Consider the following 15,509-nt stretch of genomic DNA (forward strand, 5'->3'; position numbering starts at 1 on the left):
GAATTCAAGAAAAAGTTGGTAGAAAGATACGAAAGTGGTGGCGGTAGAGGGTGGTAGTGATGGTGGTACACAAGCCAGGGTACTTCCCCACAAACCAGCCAGGGTACTTCCCTACACACTAGCCAGGGTACTTCCCCACACACCAGCCAGGGTACTTCCCCACACACCAGCCAGGGTACTTCCCCCACACACCAGCCAGGGTACTTCCCCACACACCAGCCAGGGTACTTCCCCACATACCAGCCAGGGTACTTCCCCACATACCAGCCAGGGTACTTCCCCACATACCAGCCAGGGTACTTCCCCACATACCAGCCAGGGTACTTCCCCACATACCAGCCAGGGTACTTCCCCACATACCAACCAGGGTACTTCCCCACACACTAGCCAGGGTACTTCCCCACATACTAGCCTGGGTACTTCCCCACACACCAGCCAGGGTACTTCCCCACACACCAGCCAGGGTACTTCCCCACATACCAGCCAGGGTATTTCCCCACACACTAGCCAGGGTACTTCCCCACATTCCAGCCAGGGTACTTCCCCACATACCAGCCAGGGTACTTCCCCACACACCAGCCAGGGTACTTCCCCACATACCAGCCAGGGTACTTCCCCACATACCAGCCAGGGTACTTCCCCACATACCAGCCAGGGTACTTCCCCACATACCAGCCAGGGTACTTCCCCACATACCAGCCAGGGTACTTCCCTCTCAGTAGTAGTACCAGTTCCTAGTAAACAGTTACCAGTAACCAGTGTACCAGTAGATGACTCACTACCAACCGTCTGTGTGAATCACTGTTATTCATATTGCTGCTGACCATAGCAGGATTTCAAACACCCTCACCCGTAGGCACTTGTGGGTCAGTCGAAGATAGGCAGCAGAGAGAGGCAGGTCGGCTGTTGGTGCTTTCCCATACTTTCCATTATATTATACGTACTACCAGCCTACGTGAGTATTCTTACCCCATCCACATTATCGAAAACCCACTTGACAAATGGTGGCGCTGGTGTGGGCGTGGATTTAAGGGTATTTCAGACGTTAGAAGACTGTTTGTGGGGTCCCGGCAGGTCAGAGGTGAACCGTCTCAGCCACCTCCAGCTAGCAGCTTACCCTCACCACACCACCCTGTGTACTCTAGCCTGCAAGCCTGTTGCAGCCGTTTTTCAAGCTTCCTGGCTTAGTTCGTGTGCTAATTGCTTCAATCTCCGAGGGGTTGACCCGGATTTTGCAATTAAGCCAGTCAATAAGCCAGACTGTGGAAGTGAACGCTAGTCAGCCTGCCTCAGCCTACCATCCCGCCTGTCTCCTGTCATCCAGCTGCTCCTTCATGCTGTGTGCATCGTTACACGTCTTCCAGTCAGCCATTCTCGTGGGTTAAGCCAGTCAGCCAGCCCAGCTTCCTAACCCAGCTGAGAGAGAGAAGTAAGCCACGCAAGTTCCTCTGAAGTATTGTCTCATATATCGCTTGTGCTTGGATGCTGGCAAGAGTGGTCTTCATTATCCCTGTGGCATTGTGATTTAGTTAAGCCACCTTGTGCGTGGTGAGAAGTGCGTGGCAGTGAGAGCGCACAGGGCCAGCTTGTTCCGCTGCCCCCACCACCACAACCACCACCCAATCACCACCACCACCCACCTACCTGTGGGGTTTTTCTTTTTCCACCCTTGTACCGGGTCCGAGCTCTCAGTAGTAGTACCAGTTCCTAGTAACCAGTTACCAGTAACCAGTGTACCAGTAGATGACTCACTACCAACCGGCTGTGTGAATCATTGACTGTATTCATATTGCTGCTGACCATAGCAGGATTTCAAACACCCGTCACCCGTAGGCACTTTGAGAGTCAGTCGAAGATAGGCAGCAGAGAGAGGCAGGTTGGCTGTTGGTGCTTTCCCATACTTTCCGTTATATTATACGTACTACCAGCCTACGTGAGTATTCTTACCCCATCCACGTTATCGAAAACCCACTTGACATCCCCACATACCAGCCAGGGTACTTCCCCACACACTAGCCAGGGTACTTCCCCACATAACAGCCAGGGTACTTCCCCACACACCAGCCAGGGTACTTCCCCACATACCAGCCAGGGTACTTCCCCACACACCTACCAGGGTACTTCCCCACATACCAGCCAGGGTACTTCCCCACATACCAGCCAGGGTACTTCCCCACATACCAGCCAGGGTACTTCCCCACATACCAGCTAGGGTACTTCCACACACACTAGCCAGGGTACTTCCCCACATACCAGCCAGGGTACTTCCCCACATACCAGCCAGGGTACTTCCCCACATACCAGCCAGGGTACTTCCCCACACACATGATTTGATTTGTGTGGGACTTGCACATGAGTGAATAGAATTATCAAAGCTTATTGCTTGGGAAGCATTGAAAATTGGGTTGGGCAAATATGATTCTGTTAGTGGAATGGTTTGTGAAGGACCTATCTAGTATGGGTCAACAGGCCTGCTGCAGTGTTCCTGCTTTCTTATGTGCAAACATTTATGAATGAACATCACCCTGACACAGGTGTTGCAGGCCATGTTGGCAACATCTACAATGACTATGTTGTGTCTCATTTTGGGAAATTTTAAAGAGATGCCAGAAACAGAGCTCTCTGGACAGATATTTAGTGCCAACAGTGTGCAATGACTCTCAAGCTGATTCTAGTGGCATTAAAAAACAAAGAAGGGAAGTAACCCCAGAAAAGGACTTGGTACCTGAAGTCTTTATGGAAGAGGATTCCCCTTCCAAACAATAGTACACCTCCATCCTCTCCCCTCCTCCAGTCTCATCACTCATTAATAAGTCTTCAATAAAGGTAAGTGTCATTATAGTATTGTTTATTCTGCATGTCTCATTGTTTTCTGTGTAGGGAAATGTATATTTCATGTAAAAAATTATTTTGTTTAATACTTTTGGATGTCTGGAATGGATTAATTGGATTTCCATTATTTATGGGGAAAATTAATTTGGATAACGACAGAATCGGTTAAAGACATGCTCTCTGGAACAGATTAATATTGTTAACTGAGAGTCCACTGTAATGGTGCAGTTCCCAAAACTATGTCTGCCCATGTAATACTCAAATTATTCATGCCTGCATAAGTCAGAATAGGAAACAGAGCATTTTCAGTCTAACCTAACAACGTGTTTATAGAACCAGTGGCACACTTATTCAGTGGTGGGCACAGCTAACCAAAAAGTTAGCTTCGCTAACTGCTAATCTTCTAACTAAAATATTAGCTCTACTAACGCTAAACCACTGAAAAAATTAGCAGAAGCTAAAACTTGACTCTAACTGCTAACTTTTTCACGTGAATTCATCTTCAGTTTAGTTTTTTGGTCTTTTTACTTTTAAGACTTTTAGAACAGACCTGGAGAGCTTCCTAATAAGATATAGAATGTCAAGATCATAAGGACAGTGTTGCAAACAGTACTCATCTTTAATACTTGAGTATATGTACCAGTGTTGTAAAGTAACAAAGAAAACTACTTGAATACTGTACTAAAGTAACTTTTTTTCAGTATTTATTTTTTAAAAAGTACTGCAATTGCTCACTACTTTTACTTAAGTACTGAAGTCTGTTATTACTTTTACATCACTACAATCTGATAACGATATGTTACTTGTTACATCATCAGTAATTTTTGAAAAGTAAACACCAAAAAAAGTTACTCAAGTACAGTACTCAGGTAGTTTTACTTCATTATTTTACAACACTGGGAAAGGTACTGTACTTCTAAACTGCCGTAACTTGCAATACCCACGAAAATTAAGAAAATATCAAAAAAGCTATAGTAGTAGTTTAATAAGCGCACAGGAAGTACAAAATATTGGCACTCTTTGTATCCCCTGACTTGAGGACAAAATAGTCATCCAGGTGGGGCCACGGGTTCTGCGACTCCTGGTCCTCAGCCTGAGTGGCCTTTGCTTCAACCACAGCCACAGCCCCTGCAGACTCCTCAACAACACCCTCAGGCAGAACAGAAATGTCTCCCCTGTTCATAATGATAAGTGACAACTCACCCTGGTGATCGCTGACACTGTAAGACTATAACACTGCTGCTCAGATGTTACTGCTGCTGCGTTGACAAGTCACGCTTACACATAGTCTGCCAACAGCGTGCCTGACTGACTGTTGGAGAAATACCCACAACAGACAGGAACAAACATGTGAACCACTGAAAAGGCATTACTTTCCAACTACCAACAATGTATGAATTTTTGTTTTTAGCGGACTCATAGTGGAACTTTATTTAGCACAAGCTAACTGGTTCGTTAACGGTTTCCGAAGTTAGTGGAAACGCTAATTCACTAAACAAAAAGTTAGTTCCACTAATTAACGGAACTGTGCCCACTTATTGTATTCTGATCAGCAATCACTCTTCTAAACAATATGCTATGATTACAGTTCCTATGGTGTCTACTGTAGAACATCATGCTTAGATCACCTACAGTACCTGCATCAAAACAGTTGGAAGAGACTGTATAGAGTATTTAGTGGCAAGTACCATCAGTTATTAGATAGGAATTTTGTTTGTAGCAATAAGCTCCTAACCCCAATGTGCTTTGAATATTGGTGTTGAACATGTTTACAAATATATTGCCTGAAAACTAATAAGAGATGAGAGGAGCCTTAACAAAACACTGGCAATCCTGGCTATTGTATTTATATCATGTTATATTGCATTTATCCATCTAATATCATTTGCCAAGCACATAATACAAAAGCATTAACTAAGCAGATCTGTAATTGTCTCACCTCTTCTCTCGAAGAATTCATAGGAATAACATTAGGATACACCTTTCGAGGTCGAAGATAGGAAACCAAATCAAGAACCTCTGAACAAGATGCGTGCATAGACAAAAGCACTCGGCAGAAACTGCCATCTCGACTAATTTGCTTCAATTCCTAAAGACAGAAAAAATTTGAAGTTAATATAAAACATGGATTATTCATATACATTCACATTTACAGTAAGACAATGTATCTTATACAGTAGACCGTCATTTAACATGGTAGTTACGTTCCTGAAAATGCCATATTAGGTAAAAAACCATGTTAGACGAACTGAAGAACTTATGGAAAATGTAGGGTTACGTTCCTGGGAGCCCCAAAAAAGCAAAACAACTTTTTTTTAGGCCTCAACATCTTACAAAAATAAAAGCGAATATGTAATTGTAGTTCATTGTTGTGATGCATTATGTTGTTTTTAGTGGTTAAGGCTACAAATGAAACAGAAATAATAGTATGTCTTACTTCAAATTGTGGGTGCTGGTGTTTTTGGATGATTGTGAAGAGAGTGGAGAGTTATGCTGTGGCCCTACTGGGCTGAGGTGGATGGTAGAGGTTCTGGTACTGAAGTCGATGGTTGTACTGGAGTGTCTAACTTTAAGTCATTCAGTCAGTCAAGTCACTCAAACAGTCAGTCAAGTCAGTAAGTCATTCATTCAAATCAGTAAGTTATTCAGTCAAGTCAGTAAGTCATTCATTCAAATCAGTAAGTTATTCAGTCAAGTCGGTAAGTCATTCAGTAAGTCAGTCAGTCACACAAACTCATGTTTACCTCTTTTTGTGTGTACAAAGTAACACTTCATTACTGTTATCTCTTGTCTAATAGTATCTTTGTTTTCTTCGTTAATTCTAAGACTTAAATGCTTATACCTTATCTTGCTGCTTTCAACAACACTGGTGTGCCTACTGGGTGTCATGACTGCTTGGCAGATACAAGATATAGTAATTAAAAGATCAAAACACAATTCACAAACACAGCTAGCTTGTAGCAGAGAAAGACTGGACTGGACACATATGAAGTACAAATGCTGGGATGGTGGGGTGGTGTCGGAGGGTGGCAGGGAATGGCGGGATGTCTCCCCTGCTGATCCACAACAAGGTGGCTGCTTGAGGAAAAGGGAATTTTTTTTTCCTTCCCTCAAATTAAACCGTGTTAAATTAATTTTACAACGTGTTACATAAAATTGTGCTGCAATTTTTCAATCATGCTATACCCAAATTGTGCCAAGTAAACTCATGCTAAATGACGGTCTACTGTACATTAATTTTTAATTCATCAGATACCAGAAGGATGAAGAAGTACTGTATTAATACCAGCTAGCCACATGTTCAAGCAGCCTGTTTGAACACATGACAATGTATGTTTCCACATCACCACAAACATAAAAATCTCTCTTAACATGGCTGCCTGAGTCCTCAAATATTGAAATTACCTACCTCTTTTCCTCAAGAAGACTTGATATGTTTCATTTTGACCAATATTTGGCAAAGCAATACAGTACATGAACTACAGTACAATATTGTATATGTTGTTGTCTAATGCATAACACTGAATATATAGCATATATTATGCAGAGAATTTGGAGGGTGGAAATTAGGAGAAGATGTAGAGTTAATAAAAGTATTAGTCAGAGGGCTGAAGAGGGGTTGTTGAGGTGGTTTGGTCATTTAGAGAGAATGGATCAAAGTAGAATGACATGGACAGCATATAAATGTGTAGGGGAAGGAAGGAGGGGTAGGGATCATCCTCGAAAAGGATGGAGGGAGGGGGGCAAAGGAGGTTTTGTGGGCGAGGGGCTTGGACTTCCAGCAAGCATGCATGACCATGTTAGATTGGAGTGAATGGAGACGAATGGTATTTGGGACCTGACGAGCTGTTGGAGTGTGAGTAGGATAATATTTAGTGAAGGGATTCAGGGAAACCAGTTATTTTTATATAGCCGGACTTGAGTATTGGAAATGGGAAGTACAATGCCTGCACTTTAAAGGAGAGGTTGGGATATTGGCAGTTTGGAGGGATACGTTGTACATCTTTATACGTATATGCTTCTAAACTGTTGTGCTCTGGGCACCTCTGTGAAAACAGTGATTATGTATGAGTGAGGTGAAAGTGTTGAATGATGATGAAAGTATTTTCTTTTTGGGGATTTTCTTTCTTTATGGGTCACCCTGCCTCGGTGGGAGACGGCCGACTTGTTGAAAAAAAAAAAAAAATTGATCAGAATTTTTTTTTCATTTTGCATGGAACTATGACATTTCTTAAAAACACACTGTTGTGTGAATCACATTAACTGTGATGTTTGGCATGACACTATTGATAAGTGATAGTGAATGTACTTCTTTCTTTGGGTGTCCCTACATAGGAGGGAAATGGTCATTGTGGTAAAAATATGTCATCTGTCTGCCTGCCTGTGTCTGTGTGTGCACATTCATACTCACCTATATATGATTGCAGGGATCAAGTCTCAGCTCCTGGCCCTGCCTTTCAACTTGCTGCTTGTTAGCTTCACTCTCTCCTTGCCTCATGGGCCCTATCATACCAAATCTAAAAACTATACATGGAGTCTGTCTCTTCCACTTCTTTGTCAAAATCTTCCAGACCACCATGAGACTGAAGAAATACTTCTTGACATTCCCATGATTCATCTGTGTCCTTAACTTCCAGTAATACCCCCTTTCCCCTGAGTATCTGTTTCCTACCTCTCGCCCAGCCTGTCCCTGTCTGCCTTGTCAATTCCTCTGAGTATTTTGTATGTTATCACGTCTACCCTGGTCCTTCTGTCCTCCAGGGTCGCTAGATTCAATTCCTTTAGCCTATTTTTGTAGTTCATGTTCCTTAGCTCTGGAATTTGTCTCACTGCATACTTCTGCACTTTCTTCAGTTTGGCTATGTGTGTGTGCTTGTGTGTATGTTTATGTACTCATCCATTTGCTGATGATGCAAAACAAATGAGGAGAATGTAAAACAATAGAACAGGAAAAGGCTACAAATGGATGTGGAGAAATTGCAAAATTGATTGGATACTGCAAGTGGTTGAAAGGTTATGAGGATTAGGGAAGGGGTAAGAAGACTGGACAGAATACAGATTTGAGGGAACAGAGGCTGGAGACTACTCAAAGAGAAAGACCTAGGGGTGACCACAGTGCCCAGAGAATAACCTCTGTAACCAATGCTCGTCTGGCAAATCTTGGAGTAAGCTTCAGGACTATCAACATTGAGTCATTGCAGGCCATTTATACAACATATGGGAGGCCATCTTGGAGTATACAGCACCAGTATGGAACCCATACCTAAAAAAAAAATGCCTAGAAATGTGCAACAAGATCAGAAATGTGCAACAAAATTAGAGCTAAAGGGGTGTGAATGACAAGAAGATTATGGAATCAAATCTGACAACAGTGGAGGACAGAAGAACCTGGGGAGATTATACTTAGAAAATACAATACTCAAAGGAATTGATAGGGTAGACAAGGACATGCTGTTTGAGAGAGAAACAGGTACTCAGGGACACAGCAGGAGGTTAAAGCCACAAATGAGCACAGGGATATCTGTCAGTAATGTATGTAAATGCAGTAAGAGCCTGGCCCATGACCGGGCTCCGGGAGTAGAAAGATTCTCAAAACTCGTCAAAGGTAAAGGTAAGGTATGGGCACCCCTTGTATATTATTGTTAACTAGTATGTCTGCATATGCAGTATTCAAGTATGACTCGTATAACCTTTGGCACCAGGCACCCAAGTGCTGGCTCAGTTCAAATCTTGAGTTTTGAGAGTATGGAGGCATCACTGGCTCTGCTACTCACTGTATCTGTGTACTCCTGTACAATAAACAGTAGAACTTGAGTAGTCTTTCCACTCTCTGTCATACTGAATGAACCTATCTGCAAATCCAGGAAGAGCATGATAAGACTGGTGTCAGTCTTATCCTTCTAGTGGTGAAATTTCAAGTGGGTGCAGCATCAGTGAGTTTCAGGGTAAGTTACCCTGGGGGTCCGGAGAATTTTACAGCAAAAGTCAAAGGTGAAAATAGCATTGAGAAAGTTTACTAAAATGGATGTGGCATCTAACCTAATTAAAAACACATGGAAATTCTTGAAGCAGTCTGAAGCAGTCATGTAGACTAATCCACATTTAATGGGTGAGAAAAAAAATATATTGTGCATTTTGAAATTTTTCAGGTCAAAGGTCACAAAAAAGGTCAATTTTTTTGTTTGACCTCTGAGGTCAAAAATGGTCTAGATAAATGTTTTAGAGTAGGTGTGAGTGTGTTAGATAGAAGTGAATGGAGATGAATGGTTTTTGGAACCTGACAAGCTGTTACAGTGTGAGAAGGGTAATATTTTGTGAAGGGATTCATGGAAACTGGTTAGCAGGACTTGTGTCCTGGAGGTGGGAAGTACAATGCCTGCTTGGGATAGTGACTGAAGTGACATCTAAACTGTTGTATCCAAGAGCCTCTTCAAAGACAGTGATTATGTGTGAATGATGGTGAAAATATTTCTTCTTAGTCACCCAGCCTCGGTGGGGCTGGGTGAGGCGTTTAAAAAAAAAGTTTTAGACCTACCCTTTAGCTTCAAAATGATATATTTATCAGGTCTGTAGGTCCCAGACAAGCAAAGATATTTTATTGCAAAATTTAACATGACCTGCCGAAAATTACCTTTTAGTCAAAGTTCTGTGACCTGTGTCTCCAGAACCTTCTGAGCTACAGACCTGAGACAAAAAACCAATCTCATTTTTTCAGTAAGATCTACAAGTGTGCCAGTTTTCAGGAAAATCAGAGAGGTGCTGTGAAATGGTCTGGTTGAAGTGACATGGAATGTCCCACATGTCTTCTGTGGTGCCTAAACTTGCTAAGAAATTTGCTGGCCCTTATTACGTATACAGTGGACCCTCGACCAACGATATTAATCCGTTCCTGAGAGCTCATCGTTAGTCAAAATTATCGTTAGTCAAGTTAATTTTCCCCATAAGAAATAATAGAAATCAAATTAATCTGTGCAAGACACCCCAAAGTATGAAAAAAAAAATTTTACCACATGAAATATTAATTTTAATACAGTGGACCCCCGGTTAACGATTTTAATCCGTGCAAGAGGGCTCATCGTTATGCGAAATAATCGTTATGCGAATGAATTTTCCCCATAAGAAATAATGGAAATAAAATTAATCCGTGCAAGACGCCCAAAAGTATGAAAAAAAATTTTTTTTACCACATGAAATGTTAATTTTAATACACACAAACTGAAAAAGGCATGCACAATTACATGACACTTACTTTTATTGAAGATCTGGTGATGATTGATGGGATGGGAGGAGGGGAGAGCATTATCTTCTTACTGTTTAGAAGGGGAATCCCCTTCCATTACGACTTGAGGTAGCAAGTCCTTTTCTGGGGTTACTTCCCTTCTTCTTTTAATGCCACTAGGACCAGCTTGAGAGTCACTGGACCTCTGTCGCACAACAAATCTGTCCATAGAGCTCTGTACCTCCCGTTCCTTCAAGACTTTCCTAAAATGGGCCATAACATTGTCATTGAAATAGTCACCAGCACGGCTTGCAACAGCTGTGTCAGGGTGATTTTCATCTATAAAGGTTTGCAGTTCAACCCACTGTGCACACATTTCCTTAATCTTTGAAGTAGGCACAATGGATTCCACAACTGGCATAGGCTTCTCAGGGTTAGCCCCAAACCCTTCAAAATCTTTCTTAATTTCCATACTAATTCTCACCCTTTTTACCACAGGGTTGGCACTAGAAGCTTTCTTGGGGCCCATGGTCACTTATTTTCCAGAAACAGCACCGAAAACACTGTAATAATACGAAATATTCCGAGTGTATGCTTGGATGTTACCGCGGAGGCTGGCTGGTAAACAATGGGACGGCCGGCACATGTGAGGGCACATTGGACGCGTCTCGGACGAAAATCGGTAAGCGGGTTTTTAATCGGTATGCGCGGCAAAAATTTTGCGATAAAAGTAATCGGTATGCGGAAAAATCGCTATGTGATGCCATCGTTATGCGGGGGTCCACTGTACACACAAACTGAAGAAGACATGTACAATTACATGACACTTACCTTTATTGAAGATCTGGTGATGATTGATGGGATGGGAGGAGAGGAGAGTGTGGATGGTGTTAATGTTTACAAGGGGAATCCCCTTCCATTAGGACTTGAGGTGTCAAGTCCTAATGGCTTATGTCCTGGGAGTGCCTTTTCCTCCTGAGTAATGTAGGTCCTGTTTGGCATTGTCTTCCAGAACTGGCCTGTTTCGGCACAATTGAACACTTGTTGGGGTTGGAATTTTTCAGCTTCACCATGCCTTATCACACTGTGTATGCCACTACAATTCTTAAATCTCTCAAACCAACCTTTGCTGGCCTTAAATTCACCAATATGAGCACTAGTTTCAGGCATTTTTTCCTGTTCACCTGGGTGTTAGTCAACTGTTGTGGGTCGCATCCTGGGGGACAAGAATAACCCTTTGACTGTTTACACATAAATTCTAGCAGCTTCAAATCAATTAGGAGAAAGTTGGTAGGCCCACATGTGAGAGAATGGGTCTCCATGGTCAGTGTGCGCCATATAAAAAAAATCGGGGAGCCAGTGGTGCATTGTGGGAATGCCATTTCAGTTGTCCTTTTTCAGCATGCTTAGCGGTAACAAATATGCGACTCCCCAGCAAATCTGGGACTCTTCTCTTCCCAAGTGATGCTCTAACACAGATGGATGTGTCAGTGAAGATCACTTTCATGATTTTGAGGAGTTTGAGACAAAAAGCATTGGAGGAGGAGGAAGAAGAGGAGGAGGAAGAGGAGGAAGAGGAGGAGGAGGAGGAAGAGGAGGAGGAGGAGGAAGAGGAGGAGGAGGAGGAAGAGGAGGAGGAGGAGGAAGAGGAGGAGGAGGAAGAGGAGGAGGAGGAAGAGGAGGAGGAGGAAGAGGAGGAGGAGGAAGAGGAGGAGGAGGAAGAGGAGGAAGAGGAGGAAGAGGAGGAGGAGGAAGAGGAAGAAGAGGAGGAGGAGGAAGAGGAGGAGGAGGAAGAAGAGGAGGAGGAGGAAGAGGAGGAGGAGGAAGAGGAGGAGGAGGAAGAGGAGGAGGAAGAAGAGGAGGAGGAAGAGGAGGAGGAAGAGGAGGAGGAAGAGGAGGAGGAGGAGGAGGAAGAGGAGGAGGAGGAGGAAGAGGAGGAGGAGGAAGAGGAGGAGGAGGAGGAAGAGGAGGAGGAGGAGGAAGAGGAGGAGGAGGAAGAGGAGGAGGAGGAAGAGGAGGAGGAGGAGGAAGAGGAGGAGGAGGAAGAGGAGGAAGTGGAGGAGGAGGAAGAGGAGGAGGAGGAAGAGGAGGAGGAGGAAGAGGAGGAGGAAGAGGAGGAAGAGGAGGAGGAAGAGGAGGAGGAGGAGGAGGAGGAGGAGGAGGAAGAGGAGGAGGAGGAAGAGGAGGAAGAAGAGGAGAAGAGGAAGAGGAGGAGAAAGAGGAAGAGAAAGAGGAAGAAGAAGATGTAATAATATTGTTCCCTTGAAGCAAGAAAAAAAAAAGTCCACCCCATGACAGTGACAAGGTAAGGGGAGATAACATCTGATAAGAGCTGACGTTTGATGAGCATAAACCAGGGTGGGGGAGGGTACAGCTGATAAGAAAAGATTAGATGACCATTGCCCTCCCTTTGTTTTTGCTGGTACGCAAACATTTCTGTCTGTATTTGTCTGTCTGTCAAGCTCCCTGTCTATCTGTCTAGCTCTCTGTCTCAGAGAGAGCCACAAGACTGTGTCATCACTTTTACTCACATCTTCAAGCAGAGTATAGCACTTTGTCTGGATTTTTTGGGTTATCCTAGGTAATTTACACTATGTATACTTGTATTTCTGTGTACCTGTGAGACAGAGATAGACAGACAGATAGAAAGGAGGGGAAGCAGCATCCGACTCCATTGTTTTGACAGGTGGTAGGGGGAGTGAGTAATGAGATAATATGTCATTTTGACAGCTGCCGACTCCTGACTCAAAACAATTATAAGCCACACACTCGCACACAAGACAAGCTTGCTGAATGAAGATAATAGTAGTTATATGAAAGTATCTAGTGACTTTATATGTGTATATATATTATAGAAACCGTGGTGCAGCAACAGCTGACTGGTCCAGCAACAGCTGACCGTGGTGCAGCAACAGCTGACCGTGGTGCAGCAACAGCTGACCATGGTGCAGCAACAGTTGACCATGGTGCAGCAACAGCTGACTGGTCCAGCAACAGCTGACCGTGGTGCAGCAATAGCTGACTGGTCCAGCAACAGCTGACCGTGGTGCAGCAATAGCTGACTGAACCAGCAACAGCTGACCATGGTGCAGCAACAGCTGACTGGTCCAGCAACAGCTGACCATGGTGCAGCAACAGCTGACTGTGGTGCAGCAACAGCTGACCGTGGTGCAGCAACAGCTGACTGGTCCAGCAACAGCTGACCGTGGTGCAGCAACAGCTGACCGTGGTGCAGCAACAGCTGACTGATCCACCAATAGCTGACTGACCCAGTAATAGCTGACCATGGTGCAGCAGCAGCTGACTGTGATACTATAGTATTTCTCACCCTTTTTACCACAGGGTTGGCTTAAAACGCTGTGATAATATGAAATGTTCCGACTGTAAGTTTGGTTGCGCCCGCGGTGGCTGGCTGCTTGTAAACACTGGCACGCACGGGACAAGTGAGGTGCGCTCAGGCAGCAAGTGGACACGTCTCGAACGGAACGAATGCGTTGGTCGAGTTTTTTAGCGCTAGTCGAGGCAAAATTTTTGCGTTAAAATGTATCGCTAGTCGGATTTAACGTTATACGATGCCATCATTGGTCGAGGGTCCTCTGTATTGTTAAGCCATGCATATACCAAAAGGCAACTAAAATGGCTAGTAACCCTCTCCTGTATAAATTACTAAATGTAAAAAAAAAAAAAAAAAAAACTTTGTTTCTTCTTTTTACGGTCAACCTGCCTTGGTAGGAGACAGCCGGTGTTTTAAAAGTAAAAAAATATTATGCTGCTAAGCATATTCATGGCAACAAGTACAAAGTTTGTAATATAGCTACTGGTCAGTTTAACCCTTAAATGATCCAAACAGATCAACGTTCAAATTCGTATTGCTACAAAAGTAGATCTACTTTTTTTACATATTTTCAAATATAACAAAAAAAAAATGTAGATAAAAGTTTGTTTTACACGTTTTCACGTGTAAAACAAAAAAAAAATCTACATTTTTTTACATACTTTCAGATGTTGAAAAAACGTATATATACGTTTGGACCATTTAAGGGTTAAAGAATCTCATTCTGATCAGATGAAATGGGTCAGTAATAATGTCGGACAGCTTTCTGATGCACAGACAGGTGATGTAGTGCTTGATCACTCTTCTGCCTCTACACCCTCTTGCTCTGACCTGCTTAACTCTGCAACATCTTCCTCTGACCACCTGACTTTCATCGGTAAGTATGCTCTCAGGTCTAGAAGAATAATGAGTAAGAGACAAAAAATGTTACGTCTATTACCACAGAATTAGATGCAGCATCTTGAGTCCTAATGTTCAATCTGATGCTCATTCTGCTTATGCCACTTGTATAATGGCAGAGTTAGGTGTTGTGATGAATGGTTTGAAAAACCGACAAGTTGAAGATTGAGACACTTATGCAGCATATGGGAATCTTTATTCAGGAAATGTTTCGCCACACAGTGGCTTCATCAGTCCAATACAAAGAGGAAGGCGTAAGGAGAGGAGGAGAATGAGGTAATCAGTCCCTCAACCTGGAGTCGATGTGTTCAGTCCATCAATCTTGTAGAATGTACAGCATAGGGCCGTAGACGTGGCTTATATAAGCCACGTCTACGGCCCTATGCTGTACATTCTACAAGATTGATGGACTGAACACATCGACTCCAGGTTGAGGGACTGATTACCTCATTCTCCTCCTCTCCTTACGCCTTCCTCTTTGTATTGGACTGATGAAGCCACTGTGTGGCGAAACGTTTCCTGAATAAAGATTCCCATATGCTGCATAAGTGTCTCAATCTTCAGAGTTAGGTGTTAATGTACATAGAATATATGTATAATATCTATGTATATTGTTAATTTTTAGTGTTGAAAAAATCTTACTGAATGTAATTACAAATAAGTACAGTCTCTCCTCACTTAATGACGGAGTTCCGTTCCTAAGAGTTGGTCGATAAACAAATTGGTTGTTAAGTGAGGAGCATACTGAACTGGTAGTGGGTTTGTGTCAACCATCTTTAGATATTGTTTTAATATCATATTTGCACCATTTATAACATTTTTAGTATAGTTTTAAATGTTTATACAGTAGTGTACTGTATAATGAAATAAACAGAATAGAGGAAATCAGCTCTAATATACACTATTTAGGTATGAATATGGGTAAAGAGTACGTCACTAAGTGAGGAGAGGCTGTACATATTTGTTCAACCTCTGTGGCCCATGTCTAGACATATCTAATGTAATATTGTTTAGTGCCCTGCTCTTGCAGACTTATAATCTTGGTACTCTGGATTCTGACAGAACACAGCCTGTGTACACAACAGGTTACCTTCTCCTGTTACCTTTCCTTTTCAACATTTTTGTTTCATCTAGAATTCACGGAATAACTCGACATTATCACTGACATTTGTGAATGATTCATATATATATATATATGATTTACTGTATTTGTGTGTTAAATAC

General features: G+C 42.9%; 1 protein-coding gene across 3 annotated transcripts in view; it reads right to left on the reverse strand.

The window, feature by feature from the left end:
- LOC128690138 (uncharacterized) overlaps positions 1-15,509 on the reverse strand; it is an 88,847-nt gene that overhangs the window by 25,035 nt on the left and 48,303 nt on the right. For all 3 annotated transcript variants that reach the window (XM_070083852.1, XM_070083849.1, XM_053778698.2), the window contains one exon: positions 4,772-4,921. In XM_070083852.1, coding sequence (XP_069939953.1) covers positions 4,772-4,921 — 150 coding nt within the window. The remainder of the gene's footprint in view (positions 1-4,771; positions 4,922-15,509) is intronic.

Source organism: Cherax quadricarinatus, chromosome 1, assembly GCF_038502225.1.
Source record: "Cherax quadricarinatus isolate ZL_2023a chromosome 1, ASM3850222v1, whole genome shotgun sequence".
Classification (NCBI taxonomy): domain Eukaryota; kingdom Metazoa; phylum Arthropoda; class Malacostraca; order Decapoda; family Parastacidae; genus Cherax; species Cherax quadricarinatus.